This window comes from Dendrobates tinctorius, unplaced genomic scaffold (assembly GCF_039654945.1).
Source record: "Dendrobates tinctorius isolate UK_male_01 unplaced genomic scaffold, ASM3965494v1 ptg000113l, whole genome shotgun sequence".
Lineage (NCBI taxonomy): Eukaryota > Metazoa > Chordata > Amphibia > Anura > Dendrobatidae > Dendrobates > Dendrobates tinctorius.
In genome coordinates this window covers 1945681-1963992 of record NW_027361781.1, presented here as the reverse complement: position 1 = coordinate 1963992, position 18312 = coordinate 1945681, and the positions used below count along the sequence as shown (strand labels likewise).

The 18312-nt window shown below is 49.6% G+C and overlaps 1 protein-coding gene across 4 annotated transcripts in view; it reads left to right on the top strand.

Annotated features, from left to right (window-relative positions):
* The window catches only part of PIAS2 (protein inhibitor of activated STAT 2), a 60819-nt gene that overhangs the window by 20484 nt on the left and 22023 nt on the right, over positions 1-18312 (top strand). For all 4 annotated transcript variants that reach the window (XM_073589770.1, XM_073589772.1, XM_073589771.1 and 1 more), the window contains exons 3-7: positions 2924-3008; positions 4366-4416; positions 4494-4584; positions 6648-6782; positions 6915-7020. In XM_073589770.1, the coding sequence (XP_073445871.1) occupies positions 2924-3008; positions 4366-4416; positions 4494-4584; positions 6648-6782; positions 6915-7020 (468 nt within the window). The remainder of the gene's footprint in view (positions 1-2923; positions 3009-4365; positions 4417-4493; positions 4585-6647; positions 6783-6914; positions 7021-18312) is intronic.

Below are 18312 nucleotides of genomic sequence, written 5' to 3'. Positions count from 1 at the left end.
TTTAAGTTGGTTCAAAGGGATGACACTAATGCATTAAGCATCAGGTTAAGGCCTCAGGGATTCAAGGAAGGCCGGTAAGTAGGAACAGAGTGGGTCACACCATGAAGAAAATTCTTGATTTAAGGTTTAGAAGCCAGATCATTCTGCAAAAGAGTAGGGCCAAGACCTGGCCCCTGAGGCAACTGAGGGCCAGGCCAGACTCCAGACCCAGCTGCAGGAATGTGGAAGAGATAGTAGGGAAATAACCATAGGGGAGACAATGATATTTGTAGGAACGGAAGGAAGATCATCTTCCAGTTACAATTGTAAATATGAGACTAGGATGGCTTCCAAACCTTGATCATGGTTTTCACAACCTGATCAGAAAATCCTGAGGACTTTCGAACTGCGGCTTCAATAGCCATGGTGTTAAATTGAGCTACCGAGAATTTGGGTGGAAGAGAAGACCTTGGAAGAGTAGGTCTGGTTGATCTGGAAGTCACCAAGGAATGTTTATGTAACTCTTCCACTGACCCTGCGCAGTAACTTCTGGAAGACTGCTCCCCTACTGAAAAAAATGGCGTTCGTCATCACAAACTGCCAGTGAAACTGGAGGAAGGAACAACCGAGAAGAACGAGGGGAGAGTCCCGCCAACAAATCAGATGTTGTGTGATCCAGCGGGAGGGTGAAGAAGGATCAGCCGATTTAACGAGAGAACAGACTTGTCCCATTAGGCCTGTTTCACACTTCAGTTTTTTTCCATCAGTCAAGATCCGCCATTTTCTTAAAAAGACGGATCCGCCATTTTGTTTGGCGGATCCGTTTTTTTTCCCATTGACTTGCATTACTGGCGGATCTTGACCGATGGCCATCCGTCGGATCCGTTTTTTGCGGATCCGCCAATTTTTTTGCGTCCGCCGACATGACCGGACGGAGCTTGTAACGTTTTTTGGCTGAAGGATCCGCATTTTTGTACTGCGCATGTCCGGAGGAATGATCTCAGCCGGAAATTTAACCCTGAAATCATTTCTGCCGGACGGTAAAAATCTCTCTCTCTCTCTTCAGTTACCAACGGATCCGCTTTCCGCCATTTTGGCGGATTTTAACTGACAAGAAAAAACTGAAGTGTGAAACAGGCCTTAGGAGAGCAGGGTCAGCTTCAGAGTCCTGGTCTGGAACTGAACAAATGGGATCGCCTCTATGGCCTCCACCATCTTGCCTAAAATGCTCATGCGAAAGTTAGAGATTGGATGCTGGTTTGTAAAGCTGACTATTTTTGTGCTTTGGAAGAAAAACCTTTGCTTGAACTGTGTTGAAAAGCATTTTCAAGACGATGATGTGCTGAGCAGAGATCAGAGATTACTTTGATTAACTGACAATCTATCCGAAGCGAGACAGTGTGTCCGTGATCTGCAGACTACTCTGTAGGTTCTTGGAGTAAGAGGGAGCCTTGACAAGGATGTTGTGCAAGTAGGGGATTACCACTATCCCCCTTACATGCAGAAGATACATGAGGGCAGCCATGATTATTGTGATCACCCTGGGGCTGTGGCCAGTCTGAAGGGGAGGACTACAAACTAAAAATGGAATTGATTGACAGCAAAGTGGAGAAACTTCTGGTGCACCGAAAAATTCGTGGTGTAGAGCTACACATTCTTATTGACCACGAAAGAAAGAAATTCTTCAGGTTTCATGGAGTCAACAACCGAGTAAAGGGACACCACCCCCTGAAGCAGCAGAGCCGGATAAACTTGTTTAGCAATTTTAGGTTCAGAATGGGACGAACCAAGCTTTTTATTTTGGGGTTGACAAAAAGGATTTCATAAAACCTTAGAACCATTCCTGGAAGGGAGGCAGAACTATGATGCCTGACTGGAAAGAGAGGAAATGGTTTGGGGGAGAAACCATCGCCAAAGAGAATATCCGTGGAGGATGGGATAGTAAAAAAAAAAAATGATGTTGGAGTAGAGAATTCTATCTTGTATCAGGAGGAGACAATTTCTCTGACGCAGGTGACGTTGACTTTGGAAAGCCACATGTCCTGAAGAGGGTTCACTGTATAGGGAAGAAATGGCAGTTCCTGGAAGGAAGGGACGGAGATGCTGCCGAGCAGGAAAAAAAGCCCGCGGAGGAGGGGGTATTGCTTACGGGCCTGGCTAGTCTGCAATTGAAGCTGGTAACTAAAATTGAGCCACAACTCCAGATATGGTATTAAAAGGCAGTGTACTCAAGGGGAACCCCAAGTAAATATAAGAAAAAAACTGGAGAAGGTACAGCGAGGGGAAAAAAAACAAAAAAAAAACGGGAAGCAAGCACCACAGAAAGTGTGGTCCTGGAGCTAGCGCAATGCAGTGAGATGCTGGGAAGCGGAAGAAGATCTGCTCGCCTGTCGTACAGAGGCTTGATCCACCCATGGTCCGAATCTTCAGCTCGGTCTTCGTTCCATGCAACACGCCATGCTTTGGTGGGTAGGACACTAAGGGCAATGATTGTTCGTACCAATACCTGAATGCTGACTGTGTTAGGAGAAGAAAAGGTCCTGCCATCCAGATGGTAGAGGATACAACCGGAGCCTTGGCAGAACTGTACTCTTTCTTTTGAGTCAGGAAAACAGTGTGTACCATCCCCCACTGTTACACTGTCTAGAAAAGACCAGGGAAGAAGATTAGAGAAAATAATAAATACACCTTTGGCAGAAAACAGCCTGGAGACTCCAGGCACCTGTCTGCCTCCTAAGTGACACTAAGCTTTATAAAACATCTTGCCAATAGGCGGACGTAGCTTGCTGAGGAGGAGCTGACTTTTTTTTGTTAAAGTTGTAATTTTTAGTGTCAGCAGCGTACACCTGCGGTTTCCTGTGTCCCCCAATGAATCTTCTGCTAAGCAATATTTAGCAGCATATTAGTGCTAGGCATTGATACATATGTCTTGTGTTTCTTGCAGTTCAGAACAGTTTGCAGCGGTTTCAAGAGAAATTCTTTATCTTTGCACTGACACCTCAGCAAGTGCGGGAAATTTGCATCTCCAGGTAAAATGTTATACATAATAATTTGCTACTGCTTTCTGGGATGCTCGTCTGCTTAGATGCAGTTGACATAAGGAAGGGCACAGACGATGATAGAATATGGAGATTCTGCTTCATAGGTATTGTAAGGAAGGACAGTATGATTAATGCCGCGTAGCCTTAGATGGCCAGAGCTGATCCCTAATCTGACAGTGCCTGCTTTAGTTGGACGGTTTGTGGGATTATCGAGGATTAGAAAAGCATGGCTACTTTCTTTCAGAAACTGCACCACCCATGAATCTGGATTGTGATTGGCATTGCATCTATGCTCCATCCACCTCAATATAAGCAAGTTGGAATATCGGACACAACCCATGGTCAGGAGTGGAGCAGCCATGTTTTTCCAAACCTGGACAATCCCTATAACTTTGTACAAAATCAATAAAAATTAAGGGCTTGGCACTAGGTGACCAGCTGACCGCCCCACCTCTTATTCCTGGCACTAGCTGACCACTGCGCCTCTCACCCCAGGCACTGGCTGACCACTGCGCCTCTCACCCCAGGCACTGGCTGACCACTGCGCCTCTCACCCCAGGCACTGGCTGACCACTGCGCCTCTCACCCCAGGCACTGACTGACCACTGCGCCTCTCACCCCTGGCACTGGCTGACCACTGCGCCTCTCACCCCTGGCACTGGCTGACCACTGCGCCTCTCACCCCTGGCACTGGCTGACCACTGCGCCTCTCACCCCTGGCACTGGCTGACCACTGGGCCTCTCACCCCTGGCACTGGCTGACCACTGGGCCTCTCACCCCTGGCACTGGCTGACCACTGGGCCTCTCACCCCTGGCACTGGCTGACCACTGGGCCTCTCACCCCTGGCACTGGCTGACCATTGGGCCTCTCACCCCTGGCACTGGCTGACCACTGGGCCTCTCACCCCTGACACTGGCTGACCACTGCGCCTCTCACCCCTGGCTCTGGCTGACCACTGCGCCTCTCACCCCTGGCACTGGCTGACCACTGCGCTTCTCACCCCTGGCACTGGCTGACCACTGCGCCTCTCACCCCTGGCACTGGCTGACCACTGCGCCTCTCACCCCTGGCACTGGCTGACCACTGCGCCTCTCACCCCTGGCACTGGCTGACCACTGCGCCTCTCACCCCTGGCACTGGCTGACCACTGCGCCTCTCACTCCTGGAACTTGGTTGTTTTGCATGATGTCCGTTCCCGTGAAGGTTTTTTGTCTGCTTTTCCTCATAGAAAGGAGTCCTGAATGTATGGGAAAAGGTAATTCAGACTGTATAGGAGAGGGTATTGTGTTTGCGTATGTCTGAGCATCCAGGAAAATTTGTGTTCTTCTCCCTTCTGTTCACAGGGATTATATGCCAGGGGGACGGCGAGACTATACAGTGCAAGTTCAGCTGAGGTATGACCACTTTTGGCTATCCTAGAAAAAGTTTTTGTACATGAAGACTGACTGATCTTTATGCTCTCTCTGTCCAGGTTGTGCTTAGCAGAGACAAGTTGTCCTCAGGAGGATAACTATCCCAGCAGCCTTTGTATTAAAGTTAATGGGAAGCTATTTCCATTGCCGGTGAGTTATTGACATGCACTTTTGCTTATATAAAGTGTCAGAGGAAACAGTCTCTAGTTTGTTTATCTGTTCCTCTAGTATCGCAAGATCTCTGCTTGCTGTCATTGCATAGGAACCTTCTCTGATTATCAGTGCAAACAAAAAATGTGTCCTGCTCATGTGATGGGGTTATTCACTCACTAATCCTGACATTTCCTCTCTTATGTCAGTAGCATCACTGCTCAAAAATTGAAGGGAACTTTTACACGTCCAAGTATAACCCTCGGGAATATTCATCTGTCCAGTTAGGAATCAGAAACGATTGTGAATCTCTGCCACCGGTTTTGGTGCTAATGAAAGTTACAGTAGGAGCACTGGAGATGAGACCGCAAGACAACCTCCATAAAGGAAGTGGTGCAGGCGGTGGCAACAGAGAATTTTCTTAATCCTTTCCACTGATTCTTCTCTCATTTTGTGTTTTGTTGTCTTTGTCAGTACTGGTAGCACGAGGTGGTACCTGCAGTCAATATATGTCGCACAGGTAGCCCAACTCCTCCAGGCTGGAACATCCATATGTAGCATGGGACACAAAGCACCAAAACTACCATATCCGCCATTGACACCCCATTGTTTTCACAGATGAGAGCAAGTTCACACTAAGCATGTGACAGAAGCGAAAGACCCTGGGAGTTGTCGTGGTGAATGTTATGGTGCCTGCAACGCTATCAAATATGACCGGTTTGGTGGTGGATCAGCGATATCTGGGGAGGAATATTTTTGGAGGGTCCCACAAATCTCCATGCGATGACTGACAGTACCCTCCCTGCCTGCTGTTAGATATTGGGGTGAAATCTTCAGAGCCATAGTGCAGGCAGTTTCTGGATGACAAAGGCATTGATGCCATTGACTGCCCTCGTATTCTCCCGACCTGAATTCAATTGAAAACCTTTGGGACATTATGGTCCAGTGTATTTGACGCCATCAAGCAGTTCCACAGACTGTACAGGAGGTCACTGATGGCCTGACGCGGGTCTGGGAGGAGATTCCTCTGCACACCATCCGCCATCTCATCAGAACCATGCCCAGACCTTGTGGGAGAGCACAAAGGCCGTACACACTTCTGAATCAAATTATGAGCTCCCTTGAAGAAATTCACTCTGTTCAAATCCGCTCGTGATTTCAGTTTTTTACTTTTGATTTTCAGGGAGATTTGGAATCCATCCCTCAGTCGTTTTACCACCTTGTATTCCATCCACCGTTGTTACATAATTTTGTCCTCAACAATGTCCACAATTTATATCAAGAAAAGTTTACAACTTGAATCTTTTGCTAGTGAGATCCGATGTGTATTTTATGTGATTTTCACGTTCCCTCCATTTTTTTGAGCAGCGTGTATTCCAAAAATGTGAGGAATCAGTATAATACTACTACTTTTCTATCTTTCATTACACGGGCAATATACAGTAGCATTCACTTCAACGCCTTCCCGCCACACACAGGTTTCTTTTTTACACCATCATTTTTTCCACTTCTATTTCCTAGAGCCTTCATTTTTTTTCTCATCTGTTTCACCGTACAAAGGCTTCTTATTTTTTGCATGACAAGTTGTAGTTTTGAATCACACTGTTAATTTTATTGTATAGTGTGCTGAAAGGAAAACATTCCAAGTGTGATAACATGATGGGAAAAAAACAAAATTCTGCCATGGTTTTTGAGTTTTGTTTTTACACCATTCATTGAATAGAACATATAGCAGAAATGTCACATTTATACAGCTTGTTAAAAAATTCAGAACTTAGTACAAAAAATGTTGTTTGTTTTGCCATAACATTTTTTTGCCCTTTTTTTGGGGGTGGGGGGGGATCAGACTTCTACCGACACAGTGATACCAAATTTTCGGTCTTCAGGTATCATTCACCTGTCCCACTTTATTGAGCGGAACAGGAATACAACCCTTCACTGTACCGTTAATACACCTTTTTAAGGCAACCACAAAAAGGGCCTTAAATCTACCAATAATCTTTTGAAGAAGCTGTTTTATTCTATGTACTTTAAGAATGATTTTTTGGTCTCTGCTATTTCAGGGTTGTGCTCCACCTCCAAAAAATGGTGTTGAACAGAAGCGACCAGGACGCCCGCTGAATATCACCGCTCTGGTTCGCCTGTCATCTGCTGTCCCAAACCAAGTTTCTATCTCCTGGGCTTCAGAGATTGGAAAGGTGGGTGAGTTCCTAGCAACGTTACTTACAAATTGGGACGGTCACAATGTGTATGAACGCTATGGGGTTTTATGTCAAACGCACATTTTAAACCTTCAGTTCTTCTAAAGTGAGTGCTTTTATTTGCTGTAGAATTACTCGATGTCTGTGTACCTGGTCCGGCAGCTGACATCAGCGGTGTTATTACAAAAGCTAAAGATGAAAGGCATTAGGAATCCAGATCACTCCAGGGCCCTGAGTAAGTGTATGCGCATCTTATCGATTCCCAAATTTTCTGTCCTCTCTCCGCTGCTGACTTGTTAGTCATTTCTTAACTTTACTTGTCCGCTACTTGTTTGAAAGTCTATCAAACAGATGGAACCAGCCTAGAGCTGTTCTCTTTTTTTTTTTTTTTTTTTTTAAACCAGTTATTTTTATTTAGGTTTCAAAAGATTTTAAACAATAAACAGTGGATATCAATATACATGTAACAATTCACATATCTTGTAGTAATACAATCAAAGCCATCCCCCCTCCCCAATACTCCTTATGCCGGGTATACTTGAGAGTCTTAGCAATCATATCACCGCCATCCAGGCGGACCATATTTTTTCGAAAGTGCTTTCACCATGCCTTCGCCTGTAAATGCTTTCCTCTAAATGCACTACCGTACGTGTCTGAGCAATAAATTCCCTCCTAATGGGGGTTCCGAATCCTTCCATTTTCGTGCTATTAGTTTGCGTGCCACATACAGCAACCTCGCTATTGCCACTTTGTAATGTTCTGAGACAGGTATCCCATCCACCTCCCCCAAAACACACAGCACTGGATTCCTGTCGAGCGTACATGCATAAGCTCTCTCAATTTTGTTGATAACGACCAGCCAGTATGCCACCAGCCGCGGACACGACCATAGCATGTGTAACAGTCCGACCTGGTCTGTGCCACATCTAGGGCAGCTAGAGTCTCCCCTCAAGCCCGCCTTGAATAGGACCAGCGGTGTTTTGTATGTTCTATGTATTACATATAATTGGGAGAGCCGTGCCTGCTCGCTTAGAGAGATCTTCGGGACATATTCAAGAATAGTCTCCCATTGTTCTGTTGTGAGGGTACCCACCTCCCTTTCCCATTTACTCTTTGCAGTGAGGTGATTGTCCCCCAGATAGGAGTGTAGTAGATCATGATATATGCTCGATATAACTCCCCTCGACCCTCCCTTCATACACGCAAAGTCTAGTACAATGTCGCCCTGAACCGTCATGGCTCCCAATCTACACTGTGCCCTCCAAGCATGTCGAAGCATATAGTATTGAAACCCCCATACCGAAGGCAAATCAAATTCCTCTCTCAATGTCTCAAAGGTCTTCAGGTCCGTTCCACTATGCAGCTGGCACACATATCTTACTCCTTTCGCCTTACAATTGCCCATTTGACGCAGCTTATTAAGTTCCGGCAGATGCTCATTGTCCCACACCGGTGAGTACCTAGTCAGCTCATCCACCCCTCTGATCCTTTTAATGGTGTCCCATACCTTCTGAATCATGCCTATGGTAGGATATGGTGCTCCCAGTTTCTTAAAGGTACCATCCTCTAGACCCTGGATAAGTGGGCGTCTCCCCGTCACATGTACCAGCACCCGGTGAGCTGCTCCTCCACAATCGAGCTCTCTCCATCCCCTGACATGCTGGCCCTGTACTGCCAAGAAATAGACCCATGGATTTGGTGTGGCCAGTCCTCCCTCTTCCTTTCCTTTTTGCAGAGTTCCAAATTTAATCCGTGCCTGCTTCTTGCCCCACATCAAGGATCTGAAGATAGAATCAATGCCCCGAAACCGTTTTTTTGGTAGCCATATCGGCGAATTGTGCAAAACGTACATTAGTTGTGGCACAAGGACCATCTTAATCAGGTTAGTTCTACCCGTTACCGTTAAAGCCAATTTGCACCATGCACCTATTTTCCCTTTAAATTTCTCTAGCAGAGGAACCAAATTCAGACCCGTGAATCGGGACAGTGGAAGAGCTACCCATATCCCTAGGTATTTAAACTGTGAAACTAGCTGGAGTTGTTTCCCCCTCTCATCTATCTCCTCCGCTTCTGTTGCTTTATCCACAGCCATGACATAAGACTTGTGCCAATTTATCTCCAGTCCCGAAATGCTCCCAAATTGTTTAATTACATCCATCGCGCACCCCAGTGTCTCTCCTGCACTTTCCAAAAACAACAGGATGTCGTCGGCATACAATGATATTTTTTCTTCCAGCTTCCCAAATTTAAATCCTACCACTGCCCTCTCAGCTCTGATCTTGGCCGCCAGGGGCTCCACTGCCACCGCGAACAATAGCGGGGACAGCGGACACCCCTGCCTTGTGCCCCTATGCAAGTCAAACATCCCGGACTGTTCTCCATTCACCTTAACTACCGCCTTTGGGGATGAGTACAATAACTTCACCCAGGACATGAACGTGGGGCCGAATCCCATCAGTTCCATGATTTTCCATAAGTATTGCCATTCCACGCTATCAAATGCTTTCCTAGCGTCCAATGACATCACTATTCTCCTGCCACCATTATCAGCAGGCAGTTGCATATTAAGAAATAATCTTCTTAAGTTAACAGCCGTGGAGCGGTTAGGCATAAAGCCCGACTGGTCCTCGTGTATAATGGTATGCGCAACCCCGGTGAGCCGGGTGGCCAGGATCTTAGCGAGTATTTTGACATCCGTTGTCAACAACGAAATGGGCCTGTACGACTCCGCATCCATGGGATCTTTTCCCTCCTTCGGCAGAACTACTATCACCGCTTCCTCCATTGATCTCGGCAGTGCCCCCGTCACTAAAGCCTCATCAAGCACATATTTCAATTTCGGAGCCAGCAGTTCCACTAACTCCCTGTACACCTCCCCAGGTAGACCATCAGCTCCCGGTGATTTGTTATTGGGCATAGACAGTATTGCACATTCCACCTCCTCCACACTCACAGGTTCTTCCAACCTCAACCTATCTTCCTCAGACAATTTAGGTAGTGAAATGCCTTCCAAAAATTTCTCCACATCCCCCTCTGTGTCCCGTGCTCTCGAAGTGTACAGTGCCATGTAATATGCCCTGAAGACCTCCAGTATGTCCTTTGTGTCTGTCAGTTGCCCCTGTTTGATTTCTCAGTTTATACACCCTGGAAGACTCCCTTTGTGCCGCAGATATCACCGCCAACAAGTGACCTACTCTCTCTCCTTCTTCAAAGAATTGAGCTTGCTGAAATGCCCTTTTCCTCTCAGCTTGCATCATGTGCAGTTTATCAACTGCCTCCTGAGCCAATTTTAGTCTATTGTGAGCTTCACTCGTTGGCGCCAAAATCATGTCTGCCTCCGCTCTTGTCAGGTCATCCTTTATTTGTTGATCTGCCAATTTAGTTTTGGTCTTACACCTCGCAATCTCACTTATAAAAAGTCCCCTCGTAAACGCCTTCATGGCATCCCATACCGTTGTGGCCTCAGTACTCCCTTCGTTCATTTAGAAGAAGTGCTCTAGCTCTTTGGTTATGCCACCCATGTCCACCACTTTAAGCCACGTCGGGTGAAGACGCCAACCTCCCCTCTGACCCTGAGCAGATCACACCAGAAGCGTGACCACCAATGGACCATGATCCGAGAGAGTCCTCTGTAGGTATTCCACCTCCCCCACCATCCCGTCCATAGCGGTATCCCCCAAAGCCAGGTCTATCCTCGACAGTGTTCCATGTGTTGCCGAATGACATGAAAAAGTCCTCTTACCCTCATTTCGTACTCTCCACAGATCTACCAGCCCAAGTTCCCCTACATACTTGCCAAAGGCAGTCATCCTGTCCTGTCTAGCCTCCGTACCTGCCGGTCGTACTTTATCCCAATAATCATTCATAGTGTTGTTAACGTCTCCCATAATCAACAATGGAGTCTCCCCCCATCTGCCCGTCAGTTCCAGTACTGCTTGTAGTTTCTTTTTAGAGTAAGGTGGAGGGATATATAAAGCCACTAAAATCATTTTGTGTCCGAACAATCTGCAAGCAATCCATACATACTGCCCTTCACTGTCTACATGCACTTCCAGCTCTTCATAATGTGTGTTTTTGTGTATTAGGACTGACACCCCCCTGCAGTACGAGGAATAAGTAGAATGATATGTCTTTAGCATCCAGGCTCTTGACAACCAGTGCATAGTGTCTCTAGTGAGGTGTGTCTCCTGCAAGCACGCGATCATAGGTTCACAGGATTTGATATGATTCAGAACAGCCGCCCTCTTAACCTTATCAGATATACCACGTACATTCCAACTTAACATCCGAACAGTACGGTTACTCATTGTGCATTAGAAAGAACAATCCATCATCATCAAGTAACATCATTACATTGTGGTCCCAATCATATCCGGTCAAACAGCATGAAAACCCCCATCTCCCTACAAATCCGCCCCACCCACCTCCCCCCATCCCTCTCCGCTTCCCCTCCCCCCACCCTTCTCCTTTTGCAGTTGTCACTCTCTCCCCAACGTGAGAGTGGGAGCTCAAAGAACCTGAGCAACTTCTCAGTATTCCGCACTTCAACATGCGTCGTGTCCTCCTCCATCATTGGCAGCCTCTCCGCCATATTGTCAACAGTATGCATAGTCCCGAACCATTAGTCAAACAATTAACCATAATACGTAGATGTTACGGAGTGTTAAGGGTGGCAGAAAACAAGGAGAGCAACACGGAGTGGACCCTCTGGGTCACGGCCCCAGAGCCCCTGCGGGCGAGCTAGACCAGGTGGAGCCACCCCCTATACAGGGAGTGTTAGGGGCAGGCCCACAAGGGATGGAACCGTGACAGCCGGAGCCAAAGGGGCGACTGGGTGAGCACCAGAGGAACTAGGGTGGAGAGTCAGCGGAGCAGCGGCACGGGAGGTCAGTGGTAGGAGACAGAAGGACGCAGACACTTGGAGGGTTCGAAGCAGGTAGTGGCTGGAGGCTGCAAGAGAGAGAGAGAGCGGGTGAGAGAGGGCACGGACAAGGAGTCCACAGGGCGCTAGCACACCGGGAAGGAGACAGGGAAACGGAACAGCCAGAGGAGCGAACCGAGGGAGAACAGTCAAGGAAACCTAACAGAGCGGGGGTAGGAGGAGAAGTGTAGCAGGGCCTGAGAGCGTGCAGGGCGCTGGCCAAAAGGACAGCAGTCCGAGAACGATTCACAGGCGTCTTACCTGGGGAGACGCCTGCCAGAAATAGCTGATGGGCGCCGCCATGTTGGGGGCGGAGCCACCGCGTCACATGACGTCGTCAGAGCTCCGGCCAGAGGAGCGTGGGAGCGACGTCGGGGAGGCCGGAGGTCAGCAGCGGGTGCGCGCCGGGGAGCGGGTGCGCGCCGGGAGGTGCGCACAGGACACGGCAGGTGAGTATCAGCGGCGGCCGTGACTGTACCCCTCCCTCTACTCCCTCCTCTCCTAAGGTTGTCGAGAGATCGTTTCATGATCCGAGGAGCATTAATGTTTTCTCGAGGTTCCCAGGACCTCTCCTCAGGGCCGAAACCCTTCCAATCGATCAAAAACAATGTTCGACCTCTAACAGTCTTAGTGGCGAGTATATCTTTAACCTCAAAGGTATTATCAGAAGTGCTGGGTTGGAAATTTTGCGAAGCGGTTGAGTGGTAGTGATTAAATACCGCAGGCTTGAGGAGGGAAACATGAAAAACATTGGGAATTCTTAGCGAGGCAGGCAATTTTAATTTGTAGGCCACGTCATTGACGCGCCTTAGAATCTCAAAAGGACCGATGAAACGTGGACCCAACTTATAGGACGGAACCTTAAGTCTGATATGCCGTGAGGAAAGCCAGACCTTCTGCCCAGGGGAGTACGGAGGAGCATCTAAACGTCTCTTATCGGCGTAATTCTTCATTTTGCAACTGGCTCTCTCAAGGGCCTCCCTGGTGTCCCTCCAAATCTGGGAGAAATCTATCGACACAGCATCCGCCGCCGGTACACCCGAGGTGGGGGAAACGGGAAGGGGAATGCCGGGATGTAGACCAAAAACCACAAAAAAAGGGGACCTGGTAGAGGCCTCACTGGGGTGATTATTGTACGCGAATTCAGCCCATGGAAGAAGAGAAACCCAGTCATCATGGTGCGCGTTAGAAAAATGCCGAAGGTACGAAGTCAGGACTTGATTGACCCGTTCCACCTGTCCGTTAGACTGGGGATGATAGGCCGATGAAAAATCCAGAGTTATCTTCATCAACCCGCAGAGAGCTCGCCAGAATCGAGAGGTGAATTGGACTCCTCTGTCCGAGACAATGTGCTGTGGAAAGCCATGGAGACGGAAGACGTGGAGCAAGAAAATCTTCGCCAACTCGGGGGCAGAAGGCAGACCAGACAAGGGAACGAAGTGAGCCATTTTTGAAAACCGATCCACGACCACTAAGATAACCGAACACCTCGAGGACTCTGGCAGATCAGTGATGAAGTCCATAGCTATGTGGGTCCAAGGAGTCGTGGGTATGGGTAATGGGTGTAGGAGCCCATAAGGTCGGGATCGAGGAACCTTGTTCCTGGCACACGAAGGACAGGAAGCGATGAAGTCCAGGACGTCTTGGCGAAGCGATGGCCACCAATAATGGCGAGAGACGAGACAGAGAGTCTTCCTTATTCCTGCGTGTCCAGAAAATTTAGATGAGTGTCCCCAGTGTAAGACCCTAGCCTTGTCCCTGCTCGGAACGAAGGTCTTACCGGGTGGTGGAGAAAGTACGTTTAGGGGAGCCACAGTGATAATCTTAGCTGGATTGATGATGTGTGCTGGGTCATCTTCACTGTCCACAGGCGAAAAGGACCGAGACAGGGCGTCAGCCTTGACGTTCTTATTCCCTGGCCGGAAATGGAGCTGGAAATCAAAGCGCCCGAAGAACAAGGACCATCTAGCTTGACGCGGGTTGAGCCTTTGGGCAGTCTGAACATAAGCCAAATTCTTATGATCCGTGAATATGGTAAACGGATGGACAGCTCCTTCAAGAAGATGGCGCCACTCTTCAAGGGCGAGTTTAATGGCCAGTAGTTCTCTGTCTCCGATAGCGTAATTACGTTCTGGGGCGGAGAAAACCTTGGAGAAGAACCCACATGTGACCACGCGTCCAGAGGAGGTTTTTTGTAGAAGAACCGCTCCTGCACCCACAGACGAGGCATCAACCTCCAGAAAAAATGGCCTACTGGCATCTGGACGGTGGAGTACTGGGGCTTTAGCGAGTTCCTGCTTTAAATCTTTAAAAGCGGCTTCAGCCTCCTGCGGCCAGGAGTGGGGATTAAACCCTTTGCGAGTGAGAGCAGAGATAGGCTTGACTAGGGAGGAAAAATGCGGAATGAATTGCCTGTAAAAATTGGCGAAGCCCAAAAAACGCTGGATTGCCTTCACTCCTTGGGGACGCGGCCACTTGAGAACGGCAGAGACCTTTTCAGGATCCATCTCCAAGCCGGTGCTCGAAACGATGTAGCCAAGGAACGGTAGAGAGGACTGCTCAAAGAGGCATTTCTCCAACTTAGCGAACAGGTAATTCTCCCTGAGACGATGTAGAACCTGACGGACATCTCGGCGGTGGGTAGACAAGTCGGGAGAGAAAATCAAGATGTCGTCCAGATAGACCACTACACAGACATAGAGGAGATCTCGAAATACGTCGTTGACGAGTTCTTGGAAAACTGCAGGAGCGTTGCAGAGTTCAAATGGCATCACCAAGTACTCGTAATGCCCGTCCCCTGTGTTGAATGCCGTCTTCCATTCATCCCCGGATCGTATACGAACTAGGTTGTAGGCTCCTCGCAGATCCAGCTTGGTGAAGACTCGTGCTCCTCTCAGGCGATCGAAGAGTTCAGGAATTAATGGCAGCGGGTACTTGTTTTTTACCGTGATGCGGTTAAGGCCCCGATAATCAATACACGGACGAAGAGTCCCATCTTTCTTCTTCACAAAAAAGAAGCTTCACCAGCCGGCGAGGAAGACTTTCGAATGAAGCCTTTGGCTAGGTTCTCTTGGATGTACTCCGACATAGCCTGCGTCTCGGCTAAAGAGAGAGGAAAAATTCTGCCGCGGGGAGGAGTGGCACCAGGAACGAGCTCAATAGGGCAGTCATACGGTCGGTGAGGTGGAAGAACTTCAGCCTCCTTCTTGTCGAAGACATCCGCGTAGATCCGATAAGCGGGCGGCAAACTAGAGGGACCAGGGAGGAGACGGGGAACACCTACGGGATGCACCGGCTGCAGACACTGGGACCGACAAGAGTCCCCCTAGCACAAAACATTGCCGTTACGCCAATCCAAAGTGGGTTCATGGAGTCGCAACCAGGGAAGACCGAGGAGAATAGGATGAGAGATACCGGCTAAAACAAAAAACGAGATTTTCTCCTTGTGCAAGGCGCCAATTTGAAGCTCGACCTCATGCGTAACTAACTTGACGGTCTCTTGCAAGGGATTGCCGTCTACGGATGCAAGGACTTGGGGTTTCTCGAGGGCCTTCACAGGGACCAAAAATTGGGAAACTACATCGAGTCTAATAAAATTCCCAGCGGCGCCAGAGTCCACGTAGGCTGCCAAGGAGACCCGCTTGCCACCCACATGCAATAAGACAGATAGAGAAAGGGGTTGAGAGGAATCATGCACACCTAGGGAGGCCTCTCTTACCTGACCTAGGCGGAGAAGTTTTCCGGACGATCCGGGCAGGCACGGAGCAAATGAGACCCGCTACCGCAATAGAAACATAAGCCGTGAGAACTTCTCTCCTTACATCGTTGTTCGGAGAGTTTCAAGCGATCTACTTGCATAGGTTCGGGTCCAGACGCGGAGGGAAAGGCTCTAGACCAAGGACTGGGTGGTCTGCGAGGAGACGGCAGCGGGCGCGCGAGTCTTCTTTCACGAGCTCGTTCCTGGAACCGCAGATCGATTCGGGTTGCCAACGAGATTAGATCCTCAAGAACAGTGGGAGTGTCGCGGCCTGCCAACTCGTCCTTTATCCGACCCGAAAGCCCCCTCCAAAAAGCTCCTACCAAAGCCTCATTGTTCCAACCCAAATCGGATGACAGAGTCCGGAATTGGATGGCATACTGCCCCACGGTAAGGGACCCCTGACATAAACTGAACAGAGATTCGGTGGTGGAGGCGAGACGACCTGGCTCGTCGAATACACGACGAAAAGTGTCCAAAAAACTTGACAAATGAGTAACCAGGGGGTCATCGCGCTCCCAGAGGGGGTTTACCCATGCCAAAGCGTCCCCCTCGAGGTGAGAGATTATGAAGGCCACTCTAGAGCGATCTGTGGGGTATGCTTGAGGCTGCAACTCGAAATGGAGGCATAGTTTTGCGTCACCGTTATAACGGGGGGGGTTTGGCCAACCGTGGAAGGGGGTGAGGACCAGTAACAGGAGGAGGAGCAGCCGCGGCTGCCTGGAGCGCGAGTAAGCGGCCATCAACTGAAGCCATGTAACTGAGGATGTGACTCTGTGCGTCCCGCTGCTGCGCTAACTCTTGCTGTAAGCCAGCCAGCTGGGCCGCATTACTGGGATCGGAGGTTTGGAGAGCGGAGAGACGCGCGTCCATCGATTTCATGACGGACATTATGCGCGTTTGGTTCTCGCGTAAAAAAAGTAACTCCTTCTGCGTAGCCGTGACTCCAGCGGGGTCCATGGCCTGTGAATCTGTTACGGAGTGTTACGGGTGGCAGAAAACAAGGAGAGCAACACGGAGTGGACCCTCTGGGTCACGGCCCCAGAGCCCCTGCGGGCGAGCTAGACCAGGTGGAGCCACCCCCTATACAGGGAGTGTTAGGGGCAGGCCCACAAGGGATGGAACCGTGACAGCCGGAGCCAAAGGGGCGACTGGGTGAGCACCAGAGGAACTAGGGTGGAGAGTCAGCGGAGCAGCGGCACGGGAGGTCAGTGGTAGGAGACAGAAGGACGCAGACACTTGGAGGGTTCGAAGCAGGTAGTGGCTGGAGGCTGCAAGAGAGAGAGAGCGGGTGAGAGAGGGCACGGACAAGGAGTCCACAGGGCGCTAGCACACCGGGAAGGAGACAGGGAAACGGAACAGCCAGAGGAGCAAACCGAGGGAGAACAGTCAAGGAAACCTAACAGAGCGGGGGTAGGAGGAGAAGTGTAGCAGGGCCTGAGAGCGTGCAGGGCGCTGGCCAAAAGGACAGCAGTCCGAGAACGATTCACAGGCGTCTTACCTGGGGAGACGCCTGCCAGAAATAGCTGATGGGCGCCGCCATGTTGGGGGCGGAGCCACCGCGTCACATGACGCGGCGCCGCCATGTTGTGGACGCCGTCAGAGCTCCGGCCAGAGGAGCGTGGGAGCGACGTCGGGGAGGCCGGAGGTCAGCAGCGGGGACGCGCCGGGGAGCGGGTGCGCGCCGGGAGGTGCGCACAGGACACGGCAGGTGAGTATCAGCGGCGGCCGTGACAGTAGATCCCAGTGGGGAGTTCTCCCCCTCCTCTGCGCTCCTATTTCGCAGAGCAAAGCAGCGCCACAACCCTGTCCAGTGATCAGTCTAGCAGGGTCATGTGGTCATATTGCCATTATCTTCTCTCAATTTGCTCCGGTTGCGCTCCAACCACGAAACAGCCTCAACCGGTGACGGGAAAAAAATGACCTTTCCAAAAGCTTCCACTCTTAATTTAGCAGGATAAATTGTAGAGTATTTCAAATGCAACTTTTGCACCTCGGCTGAGTAATCCAGGTATATTTCGATTCGTTTGCCCTCCAGGTTAAGATCTGTCAACTTTGCAGCCTTTCGTAAGATAGTGTCCCTGTCTCTGCAATTCAGGATTCTGGCTAGCATCGTGCGAGGTCCATCTCCCGGCACTGGGGGTCTCATGGGTACGCGATGGGCACGCTCCACCGCAAACACTCTCGACAAGTTATCAGCACCAAACTTGTCCAGCAGCCAGGTTTCAATAAAGGTTGTGGGGTCAGCACCCTCAGCTCTCTCAGGGATGCCCACAATGCGCAAATTGTTCCTACGTGACCGGTTTTCCAGGTCATCATTTTTATTGGCTACTACTGTGATCCTCTGAGTGTGCTGTTGTTGTGTCTTTTGCACTGAGGTTAAGTGATCTTCTGTTACACCAACTCTGTCCTCCACCTCAGTTAATCTGGCTGTAACTTTCTGCATAGATGTTTTTATGCCTCCCATTTCTTCTTTCAAGCAATTCACTTGCTTTGTTAGAGCAGTTAAGGCAGTCTTGCAGTATAAGACAGCTTGGAATACATCCCGCAGGGTGGGCTCTGCTACATCTGCACTTTCAGCTAACTGCACAGTGTCACCATCCCCCTCTTCCTCCTGCTCCAGCTCTGCATTCAGCACAGGCATCTCCTCATCGTCTTCCTCCTCATCTCTGTGCTTCTCACTCTCTCCATTTCCTTCTTCATCTGTCTCTATGCCCCTCACATACCTGTTCAGCCGGGCTGAGACTTCCAGCCTCTGTGCAAAGGCTGTGTTTCTTCTTCCCGCCTCCTCCTCTCTCTCTGCACCATCTTGGACTGAGGCACTGCTGCAGGCTCTGACATCTTTCTGC